This window comes from Macaca fascicularis, chromosome 4 (genome assembly GCF_037993035.2).
Source record: "Macaca fascicularis isolate 582-1 chromosome 4, T2T-MFA8v1.1".
In the NCBI taxonomy this organism is placed as follows: domain Eukaryota; kingdom Metazoa; phylum Chordata; class Mammalia; order Primates; family Cercopithecidae; genus Macaca; species Macaca fascicularis.
In genome coordinates this window covers 128551404-128575803 of record NC_088378.1, presented here as the reverse complement: position 1 = coordinate 128575803, position 24400 = coordinate 128551404, and the positions used below count along the sequence as shown (strand labels likewise).

At 51.9% G+C, this 24400-nt stretch overlaps 2 protein-coding genes across 23 annotated transcripts; one reads left to right on the top strand and one right to left on the bottom strand.

Moving 5' to 3' along the window:
• GNMT (glycine N-methyltransferase) lies at positions 1-2797 on the top strand. Its single transcript, XM_005552964.4, has 6 exons — positions 1-220; positions 1135-1262; positions 1682-1798; positions 2003-2145; positions 2248-2369; positions 2455-2797. The coding sequence occupies exons 1-6, from the start codon at positions 15-17 to the stop codon at positions 2624-2626; spliced, it is 888 nt and encodes a 295-aa protein (XP_005553021.1). The 5' UTR covers positions 1-14; the 3' UTR covers positions 2627-2797.
• Positions 2453-19735, bottom strand: PEX6 (peroxisomal biogenesis factor 6). 22 transcript variants are annotated; one of them, XM_005552966.4, is made up of 18 exons: positions 18837-19735; positions 14901-15064; positions 14030-14113; positions 9599-9701; positions 9383-9516; positions 8452-8563; positions 7868-8076; positions 6327-6522; positions 5743-5819; positions 5493-5625; positions 5210-5415; positions 5012-5073; positions 4650-4758; positions 4220-4336; positions 4046-4123; positions 3761-3900; positions 3216-3393; positions 2930-3128 (listed from the first exon to the last, which is right to left on the bottom strand). In XM_005552966.4, the coding sequence occupies exons 1-17, from the start codon at positions 19716-19718 to the stop codon at positions 3257-3259; spliced, it is 2943 nt and encodes a 980-aa protein (XP_005553023.3). In that variant the 5' UTR covers positions 19719-19735; the 3' UTR covers positions 2930-3128; positions 3216-3256. The 22 variants fall into 22 exon arrangements, 14 of the variants coding, with proteins under 14 accessions (XP_005553022.3, XP_005553026.3, XP_073894130.1 ...); XM_045390908.2 differs by having other exon boundaries at positions 2930-3047; XM_074038028.1 differs by having other exon boundaries at positions 19101-19735.
• Between the last annotated feature and the right edge of the window lie 4665 nt (positions 19736-24400).

The window sequence follows — 24400 nt, the reverse complement described above, 5'->3', positions numbered from 1 at the left end:
AGGCGCGGCGCAGGATGGTGGACAGCGTGTACCGGACCCGCTCCCTGGGGGTGGCAGCCGAAGGGCTCCCGGACCAGTACGCGGACGGGGAGGCGGCGCGCGTGTGGCAGCTGTACATTGGGAACACCCGCAGCCGCACCGCCGAGTACAAGGCATGGCTGCTCGGGCTGCTGCGACAGCACGGCTGCCAGCGGGTGCTCGACGTGGCTTGTGGCACCGGGTAAGCCCAGGAGGGGGCCGGGGGCGTTGCATGAGATCGGTGTCCGGCTCAGCCTGTACCTCGCGGCCGCAGAACCACAGGACCGGCACGTCGGGGCGGCCTTTGCCAGTCTGGAATGGGTGGGACACCAGGGCCAGGAGCAGGTACCTGCCCGGCAGAACAGGCACTGCGAGTGCCCCCTGAGGCCAAGGGTTGGGGCAGGGGTGCTCAGGGAGAGGCCACTGAGAAGGGAGACTGAGTGTGAGTGAGGGTGTGGGCAGAAAAGTGAGCGTCCTTAAGGCTGTGGAGCCAGGGCCACGGACAGACTCCAAATATTCCTCCTGTGACGGCCTTGGGCAGTGTTAACAGTTAACATTGCTCAACATTTGCATCTGTCAAGCCAGTGCCAGGAGCTTTTGATACATCAGTTTTTCAAACCCTCACAAAGCCCCATGAGGTTAAGCAGTGATACTCTCTCATTTACTACTGGGGAAGTAAGGGCTCAGCAAAGTAAAAGTCCCTCATACAACATCCAGTGAAGAGGAGCTAACAGGCCCGGGTTGGTTAAGGTCTGTCCTGTGCTCTAAACCACCATGTTCTGCTGCCTCTTGTGCACACCTATTTTAACTTAGAGGAGCCTCAGCTTGTCTGTCTCTCAAATGGGAATAACACTATTTACCTCTCAGGATTGCCATGAGAATTACTGCATATTTGTAGAGTGCCTAGCTCTGAAGAGGCGCCTTAAAAAAAAAAAAAAAAAGTTGCCTCGTGGTGATAGGAAATAGATTTGTGAGGTCAGTGGAGAGGGCCTGGGGAGAGGAGGCAGAGGAATGGACTCTGAGAAGTGGAGACAAAAGTGTCCGGCACAGGGTCTCCTGGCCCTCCCAGGCTCCCCTGACTGCCCCTCTCTGTCTCTCTCCACTGGCCCTGCCCAGGGTGGACTCCATTATGCTGGTGGAAGAGGGCTTCAGCGTGACAAGTGTGGATGCCAGTGACAAGATGCTGAAGTATGCGCTTAAGGAGCGCTGGAACCGGCGGCACGAGCCCGCCTTCGACAAGTGGGGTATGCAGGTCTAGCCAGGCCCCCCCAGCCCAGTCACCAGGAACACTGTTCATTCTGCCTGGGGCTCCTTTAAGTGGGGGTGGGGGTGGGGTGTTGTGTTTTCCTCGGGGAGACAGCAAAATTTCCTCGGGGAGACAGCAAAATTACTGTAATTTCTCTGAAAAGCAAGGCTTAAGCTCCAGAATGAGACACTGGGTGTGAAGAGCTGGTTTTAACTGTGTTTATGGCATCTTGTCCCTCCCCTCAAAGAAAAGCCCATAAGCACAGAGCCCTCCTTCTGAACCAGGGTTCCTCCCCCTAACCGAACGGGGAGTTTTTGTGTCTTAAGAAGAATCCCAGGCAGGACTGCACTTGGTGGAGGTGGCTGCTACTGGTACCATGGTGCCTCCCTGATTCCTCTTTCCCTTCCTGGCCCCCAGTCATTGAAGAAGCCAACTGGATGACTCTGGACAAAGATGTGCCCCAGTCAGCAGAGGGTGGCTTTGATGCTGTCATCTGCCTTGGAAACAGTTTCGCTCACTTGCCAGACTGCAAAGGTGAGAGAGGGTGTGGCCTTGGGCATGGCCCCCGCCTTGAGCTGTACCCCCTTCCACAGACCTCTGGGCACCTGCTCTGCAAAGCAGACTCTCTGCCTCTCTCTGATTTGGCTCTGGTACCCCTGGGGAGGGGAGAGATGGGAGGGAGACTGGTGCTGGGGGCCCTGAGCAGATGGAGCCTTTCTGCCCCTGCCTGGCGCTCAGGGGACCAGAGTGAGCACCGGCTGGCGCTGAAAAACATTGCAAGCATGGTGCGAGCAGGGGGCCTGCTGGTCATTGATCACCGCAACTACGACCACATCCTCAGCACAGGCTGTGCACCCCCAGGGAAGAATATCTACTATAAGGTGGGGCCCTCTGGGATTGGGGGTGGGGGTGGGGTGGAGGGAGGGTCCAGTGGCCCCAAGGTAGGTTACAGAGGCTAACGCAGCCTGCCCCACCACCTACAGAGTGACTTGACCAAGGACATCACAACATCAGTGCTGATAGTGAACAACAAGGCTCACATGGTGACCCTGGACTATACAGTGCAGGTGCCGGGGGCTGGCCAGGATGGCTCTCCTGGCTTGAGGTACCACTTGGCTCAGTGGGGGTGAGGCAGTAGTTGGGGAAGCTGAGGTCACCAGTCCTCATGGTTGCTGGGGGCTCTGTTACAGTAAGTTCCGGCTCTCCTACTACCCACACTGTCTGGCATCCTTCACGGAGTTGCTCCAAGCAGCCTTCGGGGGCAAGTGCCAACACAGCGTCCTGGGCGACTTCAAGCCTTACAAGCCAGGCCAAGCCTATGTTCCCTGCTACTTCATCCACGTGCTCAAGAGGACAGACTGAGTGTGGCCTCAGCTCCCACAAGCCTCCACCCAGGCACTGCTAGGCTCTGTCTTGAAGATCGGGACCAGCAGCCCCACACCAGGGCCAGCCTCTAGAGCAGACTACAGCTGGGGTGCAGGGATGTGGGTTCCGCAGATGGAAGGTTAAACAATATAGTCTGTGCCTTTTTCAGTTCCTGCATGCCTTGTGTTTATGTCAGAAGGATCAGACTCCCACGATGCCCAGCCCCCCGCCCGCCCCCAGGGCTTACTCCTCCCATAACCCTGCTCTTTCCCACTCCAACCTTTCATGCCACAACACCAATAGGGTGAGGGACACGTTTTATTTTCAGCCACAGAACTAGCCCTCTTAGGGCCCAATCCCCAGAACCCAAGGACCTGGCCCTCCTCCTGAGCAGATGGGCCTTCCTCTTAAAGCCAGCCTGGAAGGAGGGGCAAGTAGGCAGGAGATATCTCTTGAGCTCTTGCTGCTGTCCCAATGCCACTTTGCACCCCGGGATCTCCTGGAGGGAGGTGGCCTCCAGGTGGGTTGGCAGCAGCCTGAGGAGGAGCCCTTCCCTCCCAGATCTCTCTGTGGGCTATCGAGGTACCTGCAGCCATGCTGAGTGGGGTCCCAGGCCCTGGGGGGCTCCTAGCAGGCAGCAAACTTGTGCTGGATGCGCTTGTACCGGAGCAGCTCCTGTTCACTGACTGATGGTTGCAGCCGGGCGGCAGCCTGCAGCAGGTCCTCCATGGTAAGCATCAGTGCTGAGCTCCCTGGCTCCAGCCCTGGAGATGACAAGGTGGGAGGTGAGGCCAGATTCCCCATCCCGGCTAGGGAACAGAGGCTGTGGTCTATGCCCAGGCAGGGGAGAGCCCTGGGATGGTGCCTTCCTGCTCAGGGTCTCCTAGATGTCAGTGATCTTCCCTCTGAAATCCAGGACTAGGTTTGTCTCCCACTCGTCTTCTGTTCCTTAAACATTTTTTTTTTTTTTTTTTTTTTTTGAGATGAGGTCTCTCTGTGTTGTCCAGGCTGGCCTCAAACTCCTGGGCTCAAGTGATCCTCCTACCTCAGCTTCTCAAGTAGCTGGGACTCAAGTGCACCCAGCTCCCCAATGGCTTTCTGGTTGACCTCTCAGGCCGGCAAGTGGCTCACCTTCCTCCAGGTCATGAACCCTGCGTTTGAGGGCAGCTGTCATGGCATCAGAGCAGAGAGAGTAGAGGTCCGCACCTGTCAGCTGGGGAGGGCAGCAATCTAGCACGTTTACCAGGCTCACAGATGGCTCTAGCTTGAATCTGTTGTGGGATACGGGAAGAAACAGAGTTGGCATCACCTCCTCCCTCAAAAGCCAGTGCTGACCAGCTCATTCTGCATGTTGCATGCATCCCTTAAGCATCCCAAGGCGCAAGCCCTTGGCAGTCTTCTTTTAACAGGGCATACTTGCGTGTGATGGCACTCAGAACACGCAGCTGGGAGGCCCGGTCCTCGTTTGCCCCCACAAACACCAGCTTGTCAAATCTTTAGGGAGATAGGCAGGTATAAGTTTCAGGGAGCCCAGCCATGAGGGGTGGAGGCACAGAATGAAAGTGGAGGTAAGCAGTACAAGGGGACCACCTGCCAGGCCGCAGAAGGGCAGGGTCCAGGAGATCTGGTCTGTTGGTGGCTCCGATCACAAACACATCCTGAGTGCTGTGCAGCCCATCCAGCTCGGCAAGGAGCTGAGACACCACCCTGGAGTGAAGGGAGCAAGGGCAAGAGTCCTTGGTGTCCCCCTTAGACTCTGCCCCTGCCTGTGGTACCTCTCCTTACAGGCAGTCTCATCAGGGCCCTCCACTCAGCTGTGCCCAGTGTGCCCCTCCAGGTAGGCCCCCATTCTCCTCAGTGGCCCCTGCCCAATTTCATGGCCCCTTTCAGCTTCCATTATATTACCTCAGAACTGAAACAGCAGGAACGTCTATCTCTGGACTCTTGAAGACTGCTGTGAGCTTTCTCATATCCTTCCCACCCTGGACCCCCCAGCCTCCATTCCCACTCAGACCAACACCTGTCCATCACTCCTCCAGAATCTCCACTTCGCCCCCGGCTTGGGGCCAAAGAGTCCAGTTCATCAAAGAAGATAATGCATGGAGCTGCAGCCCTGGCCCTGGCAAACACTGAAGAGAGATTGGGGCCCACAGGAGGGTGAAGCTCGACTTGCAGGGGGTTGAAGTTAGGCGAGAGCAGGGAGGGAAACTGGGGTCTGACAATATAGCACTGGCACCCCAGGTACTAGACCCAGCTGGGCAGGAACGTGACTTGTGGAAAGGAGGACTAGGAATGACCATGAGTAGCCTGGCAGTGGGGGTGGCTTGGGGGCCATCAGGATTTGGGAAGCATGGGAAGCCCTGCTCCTCCCTGCTCACTCACCTTCCCGCACGTTCTCCTCACTTTGGCCCACATACATGTTAATGAGCTCTGGCCCCTTCACGCTGAGTGAGAGGATGTAAGAAGGTGAGACCCGTCAGATGCACATACACACAACTGACCTCTCGGGCAGCCCCTCCTGCTCCCCAGCATGCTGCAGCCCCTGATCCACCCGCCATCCCTTCCAGGCCCCCTGGCCACCTGAGGAAGGTAAGGCTGCACTCAGTGGCTACTGCCTTGGCCAGGAGGGTCTTGCCGGTGCCAGGGGGCCCATGGAGCAGAAGGCCTGAGCGTCTTAGGCCCAGGCTCAGTAGCTCAGGGTGCTCCAGGGGGAGCTGAATGGTCTCCAGGATCTCCTTCTTCACCTCCTGCAGCCCACCTACATCATGCCAGGACACTGAGGGGATCTAGGAGATGGAAAGTGCATGGTTGGGATATGCTCTTGGAGGGGCTCCTGTCCCACCTCCAAGGACTTGGTCTCCACCTTGGGGGCTCCAACAGCCTGGGAGTGAGCTGTCTGTTGTAGCTCCAGTGCCTGCCCAAAGTCCTCAGCCAGGAGGGGAAAGCCAGCAGCACACAGCTCCCCCTCATCCTCCTCAGTCAAGCCACCTGCCAAACTGCAAAGAAGAACACAGGGAGGCCTCCTCCCCACCAACATCCCATTCCCTTCCTCACCACCCACCCATCTACATCCATTTCCTCTTTCTGCCTTTCCTGGGCCCAACTCCTCTTACCCTAAGTTCTTGATCCTGGTGCAGGCTGCCCGGCTGCTGTGGGTCAGAAGAGCATAGAGATCCCCTACCACAAAGCCCTAGGGAACCACAGGAAAGGCCACATGAGCAGGGCACAGTAGGTAGGAACCTTCAGGGACCATCCCCCAGTAGGAGCAGTTGGAGCAGAGGCCCTCTGTTGATGCCTTAGGTTTTTTTTTTTTTTTTTTTTTGAGATGGAGTTTTGCTCTTGTTGCTCAGGCTGGAGTGCAGTGGCGAGATCTTGGCTCACCGCAACCTCCACCTGGGTTCAAGTGATTCTCCCGTCTCAGTCTCCCAAGTAGCTGGGATAGGCATGCACCACCACTCCTGGCTAATTTTGTATTTTTAGTAGAGACGGGGTTTCTCCATGTTGGCCAGGCTGGTCTCGAACTCCCAACCTCAGGTGATCCGCCCACCTCGGCCTCCCTCAGTGCTAGGATTACAGGCGTGAGCCACGGCACCCAGCCTGGGTTTTCTATTCTCACTCACAAGGCAACAGGACTGAGTTCTTGTAACAAAAGCCAGGGACCTCCTAGGGAGGGCCAGCACTCTGCCTTGATACTCACTGCACACCGCCGTGCTAGCTGTGCCAAGTTCACCTCCTGGCCCAGGGGAAGGTGGGCAGTGAGGGCCCGCAGGATGCTGAGCCGCTGCCCCTCTGATAGAGCAGGCACCTCCAGCTCATGAGGAAATGCTGTCTGCACATCAGCAGGCAAGTCTTGGGCCCGGCTTGTGGTGGCCACAACCATGAGGGGAGGGCAGCTGCAGACAGAGGAGTGGGCACTGGGGGTAAGAATGTGGTTGACAGCTCCTGTGGACTACCTTGTCCCAAAGTCAGCATAGAGCGGCAGGGAAGTGAGGTGGGTGCTAGGATGGGGTAGGGAGATGAGCACCTAACCCAGTTCCTAGATGGGGGAACTGTGTTTCCCCATCACATTGAGGGCAGAGGCTTTTTCTTTAACCAACTGTTCCCCAATAAATGCTAGACCACAGACTCCTCCCTCTGGATCCCTCTAAGACACTGAGCTCAGGGCTGTCTAGAGGGCAGCCAAATGGGTGGTAGATGACTGAGAAGTCACTGAGGGGTGAGAGAAGGGAGGAATGAAAGGCTGAAAAGTAGGAGGGCTGTTCCCTCTGCCCGCGTTTTTGTTTTTCTTTTTTTTAGACGGAGTCTCGCTCTGCCGCCCAGGCTGGAGTGCAGTGGCCGGATCTCAGCTCACTGCAAGCTCCGCCTCCCGGGTTCACGCCATTCTCCTGCCTCAGCCTCCCGAGTAGTTGGGACTACAGGCGCCCGCCACCGCGCCCGGCTAGTTTTTTGTATTTTTTAGTAGAGACGGGGTTTCACCGTGTTAGCCAGGATGGTCTCGATCTCCTGACCTCGTGATCCGCCCGTCTCGGCCTCCCAAAGTGCTGGGTTTACAGGCTTGAGCCACCGCGCCCAGCCTTCTTTTTTTTTTTAAGACTGAGTCTTGCTCTTGTCGCCCAGGCTGGAGTGCAATGATGCGATTTTGGCTCACTGCAACCTCCACCTCCTGGGCTCAAGCGATTCCCCTGCCTCAGTCTCCCAAGTAGCTTGGATTATAGGCGCCTGCCACCACGCCCTGCTAATTTTTGTATTTTGTGTGTGTGTGTATGAAGGAGTCTCACTCCGTTGCCCAGGCTGAAGTGCAGTGGTGCAATCTCGGTTCACTGCAAGCTCCGCCTCCCAGGTTCACGCCATTCTCCTGCCTCAGCCTCCCAGTAGCTGGGACTACAGGCGCCCGCCATCACGCCCGGCTAAGTTTTTTTTTTGTATTTTTAGTAGAGATGGGGTTTCACCATGTTAGCCAGGCTGGTCTTGATCTCCTGACCGCCCGCCTTGATCTCTTGTGATCCGCCCGCCTTGGCCTCCCAAAGTGCTGGGATTACAGGCGTGAGCCACCGCACCTGACTTAATTTTTGTGTTTTTAGTAGAGACGGGGTTTCATCATGTTGGCCAGGTTGGTCTCGAACTTCTGACCTCAGGTGATCCACCCACCTTGGCCTCCCAAAGTGCTGGGATTACAGGCGTGAGCCACCACGTCTGGCCGGCCTCCTCGTTTTGACAGGCCCAGCTCTGTATAAATACCTGTTGAGGGGGTCCTCATCAAGGAGGAGGTGACGCAGCGCAGCCACCACACGGGCATCCTCACCCAGCCCATCACGGTCCCGGCCCAGAAGGTCCACGGCTGTGAGCAACAGCACTGCAGGCCGGCAGCGGCGGGCCCGGGAGAAGATGGCCTGCAGTTTTGTCTCCACAGCCCCACTACTGTCTGCGCAGAGGCTGGAGCAGGGCACCTGGGGAGGGGATCCCAATGGGTCTGTGAGCAAGGGGCAAGCATGACAAAGGCAGGAGAATAAGGGGAGGAGGAGTCGGAAGATGTGAGCCATCTTTTTCTCTGGAGGGCAGGGATGGGGAAGATACTCTGGCCAAGTCCTACGTCTTTTTTACCCTATCCCATTCCCTGGACTGTCCACCACTATCTTGCAACCCCCTTCTTCTTGAAAGTACCTCTCTGCAGCTGAGCATCATGGGACTATGCCTGACCCACTGGGCTGAAGTGTTAGGGTCTGTGAGTAGACAGAGGAGGGAGGGGAGAGGAAGCAGCAGAGAGGGAGAACATGAGCTAGGGAGGGGAAGTAGTTGGGATTCTACTCTCCAGAGACCCTCACCTTCAGTAAATGGAGCCCAAGTTGACTACAGGCAGCAGCAACTACTGTGGTCTTCCCACAGCCCGGGGGCCCCCGTAGAAGGACACTGCTAGTTCCTGTCAGCAGGGCACCCCTGCAACCAGAGAACATTCATCTCCTTCATTTTGCCCAAACTTTAGAGTCCCCAGTAACACAGGGTCCCTTGAATCTATAAAGCAGATACCCTGTTTTTCTCTCCTTGAGCCTCGCCTACCCCAGGCCAGGGCTGTTGCCATGTAATGAGGCTGTGTCTCCCACATCACCTATGGTGCTCTGGCCGAGGCATCCAGCATATCCAACAGCCAAAGACTAATTAATTCCCTTTGGCATTGCTGTGCTGCCAATAAAACCTCAACTGTTATGACTGGTCTGAATGGTATTGAGAGGCATTGTGGTGGCACTGGCGGCAGTTGGGGGTCTGCGTCCACACCTGGGCCACTGATATGGGGAGTTGTGTCCTTTAGGCATTGGCGGGGGGGGGGCGGTCTGCGTCTACACCTGGGCCACTGATATGGGGAGTTGTGTCCTTCAAGCATTGGCGGGGGTGGGGGGGTCTGCGTCCACGCCTGGGCCACTGATATGGGGAGTTGTGTCCTTCAGGGCCAGGGCAGTAAAGTCCAGGATTGCTAGTGAGCTCCCCAAGGGGAAAGGCAGTTTCAGAAACAGATGCCCCTGCTGGAGATTCTTCCTCCAGAGCCAGTCCTGGAGGACAGAGGTTATCCCAGGAAAGGAGTGTGGGAATTGGCTTACAGAAAGGAGTGGGCTGGTGGCCTGGTCTGGACATCCTGGTTTGAGGAAGGTCCTCCCAATCCCACTCTGTCCAGTTCATTAGGAACTACCCATTTGGCTGCTGCTCCTCCAGGGATGTTCTAGCCAGGCTTTTCTCACACCCTGGGGTGATGACCTCACTCACCCTGGCTGGAGGCGAGGCTTCAGGACAGCACAGAGTTCAGACACCAAGGCCTCCAAGCCTGGAGGAGACAAACTGCTCCAGAGAGTGGATTTCTCTGAAGGAAGCCATGGAACAGGGCTCAGGGTAGAACCCACCTGTGAAAGGTAGGAAAAAGCTTTCATTTCTAAAAATTGTTTCTGCCCCCTGTGCTGGTCTACACCATCCCCGGGGCCTCACCATGTACAAGGAGGTATGGGTGGTGTCGGCCAAGTAGGCGCTGGCTGGCCCATCTGGAGCTTCCCCAGCTGTTTTCTTCACTTTAAAAAACATTTCCCGCCACCTGCAGGAAAAAGGCCCAATGAACCCCAGACGCAGAGTCCAAAAACGCCCCCTCCTCAAGGACAAGGTTTCTCAATCACAGAGGACAAACAAGAGCACCACAAGTGCGTGTCCCGAGTCATGGTGGGGAAAAGGAATGCAGATGGACTTTATCCTCTTCCTGACAGACCATACACACCTTGAGGGCAAGAGCTATGCCTGTCCCTCTGCATCCCCCATGACAGCCATGAGAGCTCTGAGGGGGTGTGTTTCTCCAGCCATGTGGCCTACCCACCCACACCAATGGGAGAAGCCGCTGCTGCACTAAGCAGTGGATCATCTGATTATTTCCACTGGCTTCAGTCTCCCCCTCAAATACACAGCCACCCAGGCCCCAAAAACCCCAGGGGGAAGGGTCCCTTGGCTCTTATTCAATAATCCACAAAATGTCATTGCAGGTAGAGTCCTTAATAATGCCATCTGATGAATAACGGTTCTGTATTCTGGCTGCACACTAGAATTATCTGTGTAACTTTAAAAACTAAATATTTCTCACATATTATGTGATTCCATTCAGTAGAACAGCAGTTGCCATTGGCTAGGAGGGAAGCTATAGGGAATGACTGGTAATGGGTGCAGAGTTTCTTTTTAAGGTGTTGAAAATGTTCTGGAATTAAACAGTGATGTTTGTTGGTTGTACAACGTTATGAATTAAAAAATTGAATTAGGCCGGGCACGGTGGCTCAAGCCTGTAATCCCAGCACTTTGGGAGGCCGAGACGGGCGGATCACCAGGTCAGGAGATCGAGACCATCCTGGCTAAGAGGGTGAAACCCCGTCTCTACTAAAAAAAAGTACAAAAAACTAGCTGGGCGAGGTGGCGAGCGCCTGTAGTCCCAGCTACTCGGGAGGCTGAGCCAGGAGAATGGCGTAAACCCGGGAGGCGGAGCTTGCAGTGAGCAGAGATCCGGCCACCGCACTCCAGCCTGGGTGACAGAGCGAGACTCCGTCTCAAAAAAAAAAAAAAAGAATTATATACTTTAAAAGCATGGTATTACGGTGTGTGAATTTTATCTGTTTTTAAAATTAACCTTTCTCCTTCCTTTGTGAAGAAAAAAAGCACAGGCTCTAGCCTCACCCTGATTCTGCTCCAATAGATCTGGGGTGGGGCTTAGGCACCTGTATTTTTTGAAAGCTTCCCCAGCAATTCTGATGCAAAACCAGGGCTGTGCAGTCGTTGGCGAGTATCATAGTGAGTTAGGGTTATTCAACCTACTAACAGGGAAGAGGATGGGTAGCAGGAATAGCTACTAACCCAATTTTCCAGATAAAGAAATGATGAACTACTTCCCTCTTTAATCCTCGGGCAGCAAGGCAACGACAGAGCCAGGCTATAACCTAGTCCTCTTTAAGATCCAATCAGGCTGCAAATTCCTCTGCTCACACTGCCCCACAGTCTCCAAGCTGCTCTCTCTAGCAGCAAAGGGGTGTGAGAGTACAGCAAGGTGGAGAGGGAAGCATACCAGGTTAGTATTATGAAACTCTTCTAAGTACTATAGTAAACCTAGAACATCAGGAAGCCTGAATCTGCCTATAATTAATTATAAATAGATGACAGTGGGCCTCTAACCTAGGATCTCGATCAAGTTCAACAGCTGAGTCATAGTGTGTATGACTCAACATGGAAGCCCTGCATAGGAATGAGATGGGGGACAGCACTGTGGCGTAGGGAGACACTACCTTCCTCAGTGGAGGGTGGTTGGACCACCTCAGTGAATAGAAAGGCCAGAGCTCTGGACCCTGTGTGGACACTGCTAAGGAACACTGGGCTGTGCTCCAGCCAGCCAGATAGGTGATAGTGGAGCTGGCTCCCATGCAGCCTGGTTTGGGGAAGTGGAGCACCAGGGACAGGATGGAGAGGCTACACCACCAACAGTGGAATTCCTTTACAGGGCTCACAGGAACTTCTGCAGGGCTTCCCTTCTCAAGCCCAGTGCAGCTTAAAATGCTCACCTGCATCTGTCCTTGGACCCATTGGTTTCCTTGCTTTCCTTGTGGGGGAAAGAACTATGTGCTCAGCACTCAGGAGGAAAGCAGGGTTCTACAGAGTTGAGACAATAGAGAACTGGCTTGCCAGCCTGTCTCATGAGGTTCTAGTGTCTATTTTCCTTTGAAAGTACAAAGAGTGGGCCTTCTGTAGTTTTCCTACTGAAAGCTAGCTCAAAGACGTTTGCTAAATTTAAGACAGGAGATAGAGGTGGGAAGTGACTGCTAAGTGCCAGCCTGGCATTTTCCACCAGACTCGTTGTGTACTTAATCTGGAAAACCTTGAAGAGGTGACATGGAACCTAAATGGGGTTACATGGGGCACCACCACCCTGAGATTGGGGGTACTGAGCAGTGGCCAGAACCAAGCACTGGATATTGACCAGGGATGAATCAGGCACTCCAGACAAGGACTCTCTCTCCTGGCAGCGGACCCAGGCTGGCTATGCCACAGACCTTGGACATGAAGGCTGTTATGCATGGGTTAGTGCATCTATCAGTTGTGCTCTCCTTCTAGTAAATTGCTACAGGAAATGAGTTCAGAATACAGGGAATGCTGGGATACAGGGCTACACATTTTCCTCCCTATGCATAAGGCTAAAGCAGTGTCTCAATTCTTTGCCTCAACATTTTACATGGAACCTCTGTGGTCAGAGTCAACAGCAGGAGAAAAGCTGGATTCCTTATTTTGGGTTCTTGGCTCGGTTATGCTCTATTTCTCATTCTCTGTTGATAGCAAAGGGTAGCCCTCTCAAAAACAATAGAAATCCCTCTTTCCCGTTTTCAGAGATAGGATTGAGAAGTAGCTTGTGCACACTCCATAGTTAAGGCAGAAATCAGAGCCTGTATATCCTTATGTTGAGATATGGATGGTATGGCCCAAGTCTTGGTCCAAACAACACCAAGGCTGAGAATGGAAAGGAAGGAATCCCTTCTTGGTCTAGGCCATTAAATTCTTCTTTAAAATAAATAAATAAATAAATAAATAAATAAATAAATAAATAAATGAGATGGTCTTGCTGTGTTACCCAGGCTGGAGTTCAGTGACGCGATCTGGGCTCACTGCAACCTCCGCCTCCCAGGTTCAAGTGATTCTCCCGCCTCAGCCTCCTGAGTAGCCGGGATTACAGATGTCCACCATCACACCCAGCTAATTTTTGTATTTTTATTTTTTTTTTTTTATTTTTTTTTTTTTTGAGACGGAGTCTCGCTCTGGCACCCAGGCTGGAGTGCAGTGGCCGGATCTCAGCTCACTGCAAGCTCCGCCTCCCGGGTTCACGCCATTCTCCTGCCTCAGCCTCCGGAGTAGCTGGGACTACAGGCGCCCACCACCTCGCCCGGCTAGTTTTTTGTATTTTTTTAGTAGAGACGGGGTTTCACCATGTTAGCTAGGATGGTCTTGATCTTGTGACCTCGTGATCCGCCCGTCTCGGCCTCCCAAAGTGCTGGGATTACAGGCTTGAGCCACCGCGCCCGGCCTAATTTTTGTATTTTTAGTAGGGACAGGGTTTCACCATGTTGGCCAGGCTGGTCTTGAACTCCTGACCTCAAGTGATCTGCCCACCTCAGCATCCCAAAGTGCTGGGATTACAGGTGTGAGCCACCACGCCTGGCCTAAACTCTTCTTAGTGCTTTGCTTTACATAGGGTCACCAGTCAGTTTGAGGATAAACACCTCCCAAAGCCAGCAGTGAGGGTTCTTTTTGTTTGGTTGTTTTTTGAGACAGTGTCTAGCTATATTGCCCAGCCTCCCGAGTAGCTGGGATTACAAGTATGCGCCACCATGCCTGACCGGTTCTTAACCTTTCTTCAGTCATACACTTGTTTGGGAACTGAAGGACTGGTGAATTTTCTCTCCAAAAAAATGTACACAGACTTGGGGTGAGTTGCGCACAACTGTAATCTCAGCACTTTGGGAGGCCAAGGCAGGCAGATCACTCGAGCTCAAGAGTGCGAGACCAGCCTAGGCAACATGGCAAAACCCTATCTCTACTAAAAATACAAAAACCAATAGCTGGTCGTGATAATGCGAACCTGCAGTCCCAGCTACTATGGCAGGGGCAGTGCTGAGGTGGGGGAATCACTTGAGCCATGGAGGTAGAGGCTGCAGTGAGCTGTGTTTGCACCACTAAACTCCAGCCTGGGTGACAGAGCAAGATCCTGTTACACAGACACACACATACACACAGTACATGACAACAAAATCCTCTTGGGCACAAATTACACATGATTTGCAGGGAAGGGACTGTAGAACCCATGCAACCAGGTTACAAATCCCAGCTATAGGACAGAAGGCAGCTGCATACCTGGGCAGTTTCTCTGGACTTCCTTCCAGGATCTCTACTTGCCCAATTGTTGGCACACACAGAACATCCCCTTCCTGGACTACCCTGCAACACAGCAGTGGCCCTGGTCAGGTCACAATGGGAGTAATGAGCATGTGTTCATTACCACAAGCCCACCCCCAACATGCAGACTACTTCCACCCAGAGATCTACTGCCCACCCAGAGATCCCACGCAGTTCTCCAAGGAACAAGTCAGACTTAGGATGAGCTAGGGGAAATGGTGGAGAGACTAGAAAGGGGGATCAGAGACAGATGAGAGGCAGAGCAGGATCCTGGCTCTTTTGGAGCCCTCTTTGATCAAAGGTGTCTCTGTTTGGAATGTCCAAATTAACCTCATGGTTCAGATTTCTCTTCTGTGGTCTCCCTGATATACCAAGAGGCACCTACCACAATCTGTCTAAAATGTGGCTTCTTTTTTTTTTTTTTTTGAGATGGAGTCTCACTCTGTTACCCAGGCTGGAGTGCAGTGGCGCGATCTCGGCTCACTGCAAGCTCTGCCTACTGGGTTCACGCCATTCTCCTGCCTCAGCCTCCTGAGTAGCTGGGACTATAGGCGCCCGCCACCATGCCCCGCTAATTTTAGTTTTGTATTTTTAGTAGAGATGGGGTTTGGTCTCTACTAAACCCCAGGATGGTCTCAGTCTCCTGACCTCATGATCCGCCCGCCTCGGCCTCCCAAAGTGCCGGGATTACAGGCGTAAGCCATAGTGCCCGGCCACAAATGTGGCTTCTTTTAACCAGGGCCTCTGGGGTACCTGATTCTAAGGCATGGGATAGGAGGAATGTGATGAGGGTGAGATGCTATCCTCCTTAAAGGGTTAGGTAGCTAACCTGGGTATCTGAAAGTGCCAGTAAAGAACACCGTCATAATTTCCATTAGTGCTGTAGTGGGGAGAAGACACAATTTCGATGTATAACTCTCTGGCAAATGGAGGCCCAGGCAGCAATGAGCAGCTTCCTTTGTCTTCAGGGGCGATGGAGCCTTCCAAATACCTCTATTAGAGAAATAACCGCCACATTATAACCTTCTCCTAAGGAGGCAGGCTCTAACCTGTCTCTTAGCAGCCAACATCTATTTCCATCCTGTCTTTCCCATAACCACAAGGCTTGTGGAAGGTGGCACCTGAGGTAGCAGACCTGAAAACCTCTCCCTCTAATGGGTACCAGAAAGAGAATGTCACCTCCTATCCCCACTCTGGCTCCAAAAAATTTTCTAGGTCAAGATAACCTTTCTGGCCGGGCGCGGTGGCTCAAGCCTGTAATCCCAGCACTTTGGGAGGCCGAGGCGGGTGGATCACGAGGTCAGGAGATCAAGACCATCCTGGCTAACATGGTGAAACCCCGTCTCTACTAAAAATACAAAAAACTAGCCGGGCGTGGTGGCGGGCGCCTGTAGTCCCAGCTACTCGGAGGCTGAGGCAGGAGAATGGCGTGAACCTGGGAGGCGGAGCTTGCAGCGAGCCGAGATCGCGCCACTGCACTCCAGCCTGGGTGACACAGCGCGAGACTCCGTCTCAAAAAAAAAAAAAAAAAAAAAAAAAAGATAACCTTTCTGTGACACCTTTAACTTGGCCCAGAGCCTGTGAAATGGTAAAGACATTTATTCCCACAAGACCTATGAGTGAAAAAAAAAAAAAAAAAAGACAAAAAAAAAAAGAAGTTGCCGGGCACGGTGGCTCACGCCTGTAATCCCAGCTCTCAGGGAGGCAGAGGCGGGAGGATAGCTTGAGCCCAGGAGTTCGAGACCTGCCTGGGTAATATAGCGAGACCCCGTTCTCCACAAAAAGGAAAAAAAAAAAAAAAAAGACAAAAAAAAAAAAAAGACCTATGAGTGACACCAGGCACCCACTGGGATTAACATTAAGTGGTCATTAGTGGGGAACCTCTGAATTCAGGCTGTGGGAAAAGCTGGAAGTGTTGTTTCAGTGGTTGGTTGGTTCAATGAGCTCTACTCTTGAGTACTCCAGTAGTTTTTCCTCCATTCAGGAGGAAACCTACATCCACTCCCTTTCACATGTATCTTATATCTCTACCTGACATCCCATAGTATTAACTGGCTGCTCTAGTATTGCCCAGTAGAACTCTCTACAATGGAATGGTCTATATCTGCATGTGCTATTGAGCACTTGAAATGTGGCTAAAAAGATAAAACAAAACAAAACAAACAAACAAAAACAAAGAAATGTAGCTAAAGCAACTAAAAAACTGGATTTTAGTTTTGTTTTTTCTCTTTTTTTTGAGACTTTTGCTTTGTTGCCCATGATGAAGTGCAGTGGCACAGTCTTGGCTCACTGCAACCTCTGCCTCCTGGGTTCAAATGATTCTCCTTGTGCCTCAGCCTCCTGAGTAGCTGGGACTATAGGCGTGCATACCACCATGCCGGGCTAAATTTTGTGGGTTTTTTTTGTTTTTTGAAACGGAGTCTCGCTTGTCATCCAGGCTGGAGTGCAGCGGCACGATCTCGGCTCACTGCAACCTCCACCTCCCGGGTTCAAGGGATTCTCCTGCCTCAGCCTCCCGAGTAGCTGGGACTACAGGCATGTGCCACCACACTCGGCTAATTTTTTTTTTGTATTTTTAGTAGAGACAGGGTTTCACCGTGTTAGCCAGGATGGTCTCGATCTCCTGACCTTGTGATCTACCCTCCTCGGCCTCCCAAAGTGCTGGGATTTAATTTTTGTATTTTTTAAAATAGATATAGGGTTTCGCCATGTTGGCCAAGCTTACTTTATTTAGTTTTAGCTAATTTAAATTTAAAAAGCCACAAAGTGGCTGGTGGCTTCCATATTGGACAGCACCATCTAAACCATATATCTAGGTCCTTAATTGAACACTACTGTATTTATTTGTCCCCCTAAACTCAACTTTTTTTCTTTTTTTGAGACAGAGTCTTGCTCTGTCACCCAGGCTGGAGTGCAGTGGTGTGATCTGGGTTCACTGCAGCCGCCACCTCCCAGGTTCAAGCAATTCTCCTGTTTCAGCCTCCCCAGTAGTTGGGTTTACTGGTGTGCACCACCATACTGGGCTGATTTTTGTATTTTTAGTAGAGACAAGGTTTCACCATGTTGGCCAGGCTGGTCTGGAACTCCTGACCTCAAGTGATCTGCCTGGCTCAGCCTCCCAAAGTGCTAGGATTACAGGCATGAGCCACTGTGCCTGGCCTTCTTTTTTTTTCACACAATGAAGGTTTATTTTTTTGTCACTCTTATGTCTGTTATGGTGAACTGGTGCCTCCTTACTCACTAACCTATGAAAATGGAACAACTATTATCTGTTCTACAACTTTCTTCCTGAAGTAAAGGCAGAAACCAAAAACTTCCCTTGGATGTATTTAATAAAATATTAAAATTAAATACCAGGCACCAAAGATAATAAAGACTCCTTTCCTTCAAGGTATTTACAATATATAATTGGGGATTAAACAGATTATGTAATCATAACAAGATAGAATAAAATAAATGCCATAAAAAAGATAGAAAATGCTATAGGAGGAAGTGCTAAATTTGTGACTGTGAGATCATGAAAGGCTTTGTGACAAAGGTGTCATCTTCAGATGGCTCTTGAGGGAAAGAAGGGTAGGATTTTAACAGATGAGGCTGGAATAATAGGAAACAATTTGAAGTCAAGGATAAGCATGAGCAAAAGCAGAGACATCATTCTCCATATTATAAAGCACAATACCTAATACATTGTAGCAATTCAATAAACTAATAAGATTGAGTAGATTAACATACACACCTGAAACCTCACTTTTTTAAAAATTTTGATGCAGAATTTTCGCTCTGTCGTCCAGGCTGGAGTGCAGTGGTGTGATCTGGGCTCACTGCAACCTCCGCCTCCCAGATTCAAACAATTCTCCTGCCTCAGCCTCCCAAGTAGCTGGGATTACAGGCATGCACCACCACATCCAAACCTCACCTTTCACCTGAATGAATGAAAGCCTTTCATATGCCCCACTACATTATGGAGGCTTATGATATTTTGATTATAGAAAATGCATAAACAGGCCTGGTGCGGTGGCTCACACCTGTAATCCCAACACTTTTGAGTGGATCACCTGAGGTCAGGAGTTCCAGACCAGCCTGACCAATACGGTGAAACCCCGTCTCTACTAAAACTTACAAAAATTAGCCGGCGTCGTGGCGCGAGCCAGTAGTCCCAGCTACTCGGGAGGCTGAGGCAGGAGAATCGCTTGAACCCGGGAGGCGGAGGTTGCAGTGAGCTGAGATCACGTCACTGCACTCCAGCCTGGGCGACAGAGCAAGACTCCATCTCAAAAAAAAGAAAGAAAAGAAAGAAAAAGAAAATAGATAAATGAGGCTAAGAAACATTATTATTATTATTTTTGAGACGGAGTTTCACTCTTATTGCCCAGGCTGGAGTGCAATGGTGCGATCTCGGCTCACCGCAAGCTCTGCCTCCCGGGTTCAAGTGATTCTCCTGCCTCAGCCTCCCGAGTAGCTGGGATTAGACGCATGCGCCACCACGCCCGGCTAATTATATATTTTTTATAGAGACAGGGTTTCTCCATGTTGGTCAGGCTGGTCTCGAACTCCTGATCTCAAGTGATCCGCTGGCCTCGGCCTTCCAAAGTGCTGGGATTACAGGCGTGAGCCACCGCGCATGGCTAGAAACATTATGTTCAAAGTCCGGGATAATATGGAGCACGAGTCCTAAATGCTACGGCTCTAGTCTTCCAATTCACCTAAGACACAGAAGAGGGTATAAGGGACAGGAAGCACTCTTGACCTCAGTCCTTTATCCTACCTGAATTCTGAGCTCTCCCACTTCCAGGGGGTCACAGCCAAGATTAAAAGCCAAAGTGGCAGGGACGAGCGCCAGTCCGTCAGCGAGGGGCTCTCCCAGCTGCCCAGAGCCGGGTCCCAGTCTATCAGAGAGGTCCCAGCGAGGTTCTAGGACCTGCACCCTGGCCAAATGCGGCCGTGAAGTGTTCGATGACTCTCCGGCCCGGGCCACCCACACCCATTCACCCTGGAAGAGGCCAAGGCCACGGAGACAGCTCCGGCTCACCCCTAGTGAATCTCCAGTCCCTCCCAGAACTCCCTGGAGTCGCCGGACTGTGCCAGAAACCGCAAAGGAGGACACCACGGGCGGGGGTGGGGGCCGACTGCTGTCCCCAGACTCTGGGCACAGTCTGGCCCGCCCGCGGAGCTCAGTCACAGCCAGCCGAGTCCCTGGGCCTAGCAGCCCTTGCAACGCCGGCCGCGTCTCCAGCACCCGCGGTCCGGGCACTGGGAGGGTCTCTCCGCGCCTCACCAGCAGCGGCCCGACTCGTGGTCCGAGCCCAGGCCCCAGTGAGGTGCCAAGCAGTGCCCAGCCTAGCGCCGGGGGCCGCCGCACCGGCCGCGCCCGCACCCAGGCCCCGGAGCCCAGTGCCAGGAGCCGCAGCAGCGCGCGGCTAACCAGGAGCTGCGGGGGCCCGGGACCCTGCTCTTCGGTGCCCGCGCCCGGCCCCTCCAGGGCTGCCACCAGCAGCGCCGGCCCTGCCGGGCTCTCCCCTGCAGGCCTCAGGGCCAGCACCAGGCCCAGCCCCGCCGCCGGCCACGGGCCCCCGGGCGGCAGCAGCACTGCCAACGGGGGTGTCTCGGTCGGAAAGGGCTCCAGGACCCGCAAGACAGCCAGCGCCATGGTGACAGGAGACCAACGAGGAGGGTGAAAGAGCGCGGTTTCCGGAGCCAGCGAGCTAGACCACTAGTGTGCGCGAGCGCCGCTTCCGCTTCCGTCAGGGGAGGGCGGAGGAAAAGGGGAGGGGCGTCGGGTGCAGCCAGCTTGTTCTGAGAGGGTAAGCTGCGCCCCGAGGCGGATTGGTCTGCGTCGTACCTCGATGGCAGTAACGTTCATCACTGCTGTTGCGTAGCATTTACGCATGCGCCCTTTGAACCTGTGCTTAAGGAATTTATCTTTGCCTTCTACGGAAGTAATGTAACTATCTTAACTATCTTTCCTCGTAGCATGAACCTAACAGTTTATTGACTGATAAATGAACAGTCAGCATGCTCGGGATGACTGGGCCTAGTGCTGGGAGCTCTAGGTGAAATATTTCAGAAGGAGTCCTCCCCTCTGCGGAACTCCTGCAGCTTCCCCTGTGGAACTGTGAGCACTGAGGTTTGAGGGTTGCAGAAAAGGTTGCAGGAGGGAGTAGCAGGATTAGAAAACTGTCTCACACCTGTTTATAGGTGTATAGTGGCTGCTGAGTGAATTACTAGATGTGATTCATATAGCCCTGGAGTGCTTGGTGCCACCACACATGTTCCAGCACATCTGGCACAAAACCCATGTTCCAGGACTTCTTGCCCTGTTCGTTGTCCTTTTTGTTTCACTCCCACCAAACTTGAAGACAAAGCAGCTTCCTTTCTTCACCTCCCAAATCCTTGCAGATTGGAAACCCATTCACTTTCTATCGTAGAGCGGGGCAGGCAGCAGAGCAGGCAGAAGGAAAGGAGTTAAGCTTCTGTCAGCACGGCACCAACAGTCGACTTCCTGCCTGTTCTGTTATATAGATTCCATCCTTCTCTTCACCTCCATTCTTCTGTACAAGACACTCAGCTAGTGGTAGGCCACATTTCCTTTTTTATGGAGACAGGGTCCTACTCTGTCACCCAGGTTGGAGTGCAGTGGCACGATCACTGTTCATTGCAGCCTCCACCGTCCCAGGCTCAAGTGATCTCCCACCTCAGCCTCCCCAGTAGCTGTAGCTGGGACCACAGGCACACGCCGCCATGCCCAGTTAATTTGTTTTCTTTTTTTTCTTTTTTTTTTGAGACGGAGTTTTGGTCTTGTTGCCCAGGCCAGAATGCAATGGCACGATCTCAGCTCACTGCAATCTTAGCTTCCCAGGTTCAAAGAATCCCCTGCCCCAGCCTCCCAAGTAGCTGAGATTACAGGTGTGTGCCACTACACCCAGCTAATTTTGTATTTTCAGTAGAGATGGGGTTTCACCATGTTGGTCAGGCTGGTCTCGAACTCCTGGCTTCAAGTGAGCCACCTGCTTAGGTCTCCCAAAGTGTTGGGATTACAGGCATGAGCCACTGCGCCTGGACTAATTTTTTATTTTTTGTAGAGACAGTTTCTCTGTGTTGCCCAGGCTGGTCTTGAACTCCTGGTCTGAGGAGATCCTCAGGCCTCAGCCTCCCAAAGTGCTGGGATTACAGGCATAAGCCATCATGTCCCACTATATTTCCAATAATTAGCAATTATTTTCACTTACAATAAATGAATTGGATGGTGGCAATTTCCATTTTCTAGACCTTACATTCTCTTTCAGCTACTGCTCAGCTTTCTTTCTCTCTCTTCTTGAGGCAGTCTTCTATTTTGTACATTATACATTCCTGAAAATTTGAAAGCCAAATATATGAAAACTATTAGATTTGCATATTATAAGGGGCTGGGTGAAGTGGCTCATGGCTGTAATCCCAGAACTTTGGGAGGCCAAGGTGGGCGGACTGCTTGAGGCCAGGAGTTTGAGACCAGCCTGTCCAACATGGTGAAACCTCATCTCCACTAAAAGTACAAAAATTAGCTGGGCGTGGTGGTGTGTGCCTGTAGTCCCAGCTACTTGGGAGGCTGAGGCAGGAGAATGGTGTGAACCCGGGAGGCGGAGCTTGCAGTGAGCTGAGATCACACCACTGCACTCCAGCCTGGGCAACAGAGTGAGAGTCCGTCTCAAAAAAAAAATTTTTTTTTTAGAGTGCAGTGGCACGATCTTGGCTCACTGCAACCTCTGGCCCCCAGGTTCACGCTGTTCTCCTGCCTCAGCCTCCTGAGTAGCTGGGACTACAGGCGCCTGCCACCACGCCTGGCTAATTTTTTGTATTTTTAGTAAAGACAGGGTTTCATCGTGTTAGCCAGGATGGTCTCAATCTCCTGACCTTGTGATCTGCCCGCCTCGGCCTCCCAAAGTGCTGGGATTATAGGCATGAGCCACTGTGCCTGGTTGATATAACAAACATTTCTAACAGCATAGGTATCCACCCCCTGCAGTTCCCATTAAATGTTTTAACCAAATTCATTTCCTCTTGCCTAGAGACCATCAGGCTTCAGCTGATCATGCAACAAAGGTTCCAGCCAGTTCCAAGTGAAGACACCACCCCCAGCCATCAAAAAGCTACCCTGCCTCCACTAGACAGAGCAGGGTGAGAGTTCCATGATCCCCAATAGGTAGGGACCATCCCCAAAGCCAGCATGAAGCAGTTACAGAAAAAAGATCATGTGTCCCTCTGCCTCCCATAAAGATTGATGGAGATCACATCTCAGGGGGCAGATGAGGCAGGAAAATAGGGTCTGGAGGCAGGGAACATAAGGCCAATTCACACTTCAGCTGTAACAGGAAATACCCTCTCCCTAGGGCATACATCATTAATAACTTGATAATTGTAACTTTACTTCATCCTCTTCATTTACATAGGGTGTTCCCCAAGTAGAGGGTATTTAAACTCACAAAAATTCTGTAACAGGGCCTTTGAGCCCCTATGCTCATGCTCACTCCCATACTGTGGAGTGTACTTTCATTCTCTCTTTTTTTTTTTTTGAGATGGATTCTTGCTCTGTTGCCCAGTCTGGAGTGCAGTGGCGTGATCTCGGCTCACTGCAACCTCCACTGCCTCCTGGGTTCACACCATTCTCCTGCCTCAGCCTCCCGAGTAGCTGGGACTACAGATGCCTGTCACCACGCCTGGCTAATTTTTTGTATTTTTAGTAGAGACAGGGTTTCACCATGTTAGCCAGGATGGTCTCAATCTCCTGACCTCGTGATCCGCCCACCTTGGCCTCCCGAAGTGCTGGGATTACAGGTGTGAGCCACCACGCCCAGCAGAAATGTACATGTTTTAAGGTCTTTCTTTCTTTTTCTTTCTTTCTCTTTCTTTTTCTTTCTTTCTTTTCTTTTTCTTTCTTTTCCTTCTTTCTTTTTCTTTCTCTCTCTCCTTCCTTCCTTCCTTCCTTCCTTCCTTCCTTCCTTCCTTCCTTCCTCCCTCCCTTCCTTCCTCCCTCCCTTCCTTCTTTCGCTCAAGCAATCCTCCTGCCTCAGCCTCCCAAGTAGCTGGGACTGCAAGCTTGCACCACTGCTCCTGGTTCTGTTCTAAGGTATTTGTATCCCCAGAGAGACAAGAAAAAAAATATATATATATATTTATCTATATGTATATATATCTATCTATTTGTATATATATCTATATTTATATATTTTTTGAGTCCACGGTGGAGTGCAGTGGTGCGATCTCGGCTCACTGCAACCTCAGTCTCCCAGGTTCAAGAGAGTCTCCTGCCTCAGCCTCCCGAGTAGCTGGGATTACAGGAGCCTGCCACTACACCCAGCTAATTTTTCATATTTTTAGTGGAGACAGGGTTTCACCATGTTAGCCAGGATGGTCTTGATCTCCTGACCTCACGATCCACCCACCTCAGCCTCCCAAAGTGCTGGGATTACAGGCGTGAGCCACTGTGCCCAACCAAGAAAATGTTTTTTAAATGCTTAATTATAGTTCCTGGAGGTACCTCCAGTCCTAAACATGAAATTGTTCAGCCTCACATCTATAAAATAGCATGCAAGAGGTTGGGTGTGGTGGCTCAAACCTGTAATGCTAGCACTTTGGGAGGCCGAGGTGGGCAGATCACAAGGTCAAGAGATTGAGACCATCCTGGCCAACATGGTGAAACCCCATCCCTACTGGAAATAGAAAAATTAGCTGGGTGTGGTGGCGCATGCCTGTAGTCCCAGCTACTCAAGAGGCTGAGGCAGGAGAATTGCTTGAACCTGGGAGGCAGAGGTTGCAGTGAGTCGAGATTGCACCACTGTACTCCAGCCTGGTGACAGAGCGAGACTCCATCTCAAAAAAATAAATAATAAAAATAAATAAATAAAATAGCATGCAAGAATGTACTAACCAGGAACCATGGCTTGTGTCTATAATCCCAGCTATTGGAAGGCTGAGGCAGAGGATCACTTGAACCCAGGAATTCAAGGCTATGATTGTGCCTCTGCACTTCAAGTGGGTGACAGAGCAAGACCTTGTCTCTTAAAAGATATAACATTAAAAGAAAAGAAAAACTAAATAAAGAATATTCTAGGTACCTAGATTCACATGGATGAAAGCTTCCATTTTGTAGTGCTACTATATGTGGCTTGGTCCCCTACCTCCCAGAGGAACCAAGGGCTGGATAGATGGTGCATGTGCCTAAAGAGGATATGCCTGCTTTACACAGTAGCAGGCAAGCTCTAGGCCTCAGGACTATCATGCTCCTTGAGGCCTTGGAGATGGGTAAAAACATCAGTTATCTTGCCTGGATCAGCACTCATACAGACACAAATACCT

Bases quoted from the DNA above. Each gene is read 5' to 3' on its own strand.
- GNMT (XM_005552964.4), top strand. From the start codon at position 15: ATGGTGGACAGCGTGTACCGGACCCGCTCCCTGGGGGTGGCAGCCGAA. The intron at 1,263-1,681 runs GTATGCAGGTCT...CCTGGCCCCCAG, and splicing joins GCCCGCCTTCGACAAGTGGG to TCATTGAAGAAGCCAACTGG. The intron at 2,146-2,247 runs GTGGGGCCCTCT...CACCACCTACAG, and splicing joins GGAAGAATATCTACTATAAG to AGTGACTTGACCAAGGACAT.
- PEX6 (XM_005552965.5), bottom strand. From the start codon at position 19,718: ATGGCGCTGGCTGTCTTGCGGGTCCTGGAGCCCTTTCCGACCGAGACA. The intron at 5,820-6,326 runs GTGAGTATCAAG...GTGGTTCCCTAG, and splicing joins AGCTAGCACGGCGGTGTGCA to GGCTTTGTGGTAGGGGATCT. The intron at 4,337-4,649 runs GTGTTGGTCTGA...CCTTCACTCCAG, and splicing joins TCTGGAGGAGTGATGGACAG to GGTGGTGTCTCAGCTCCTTG.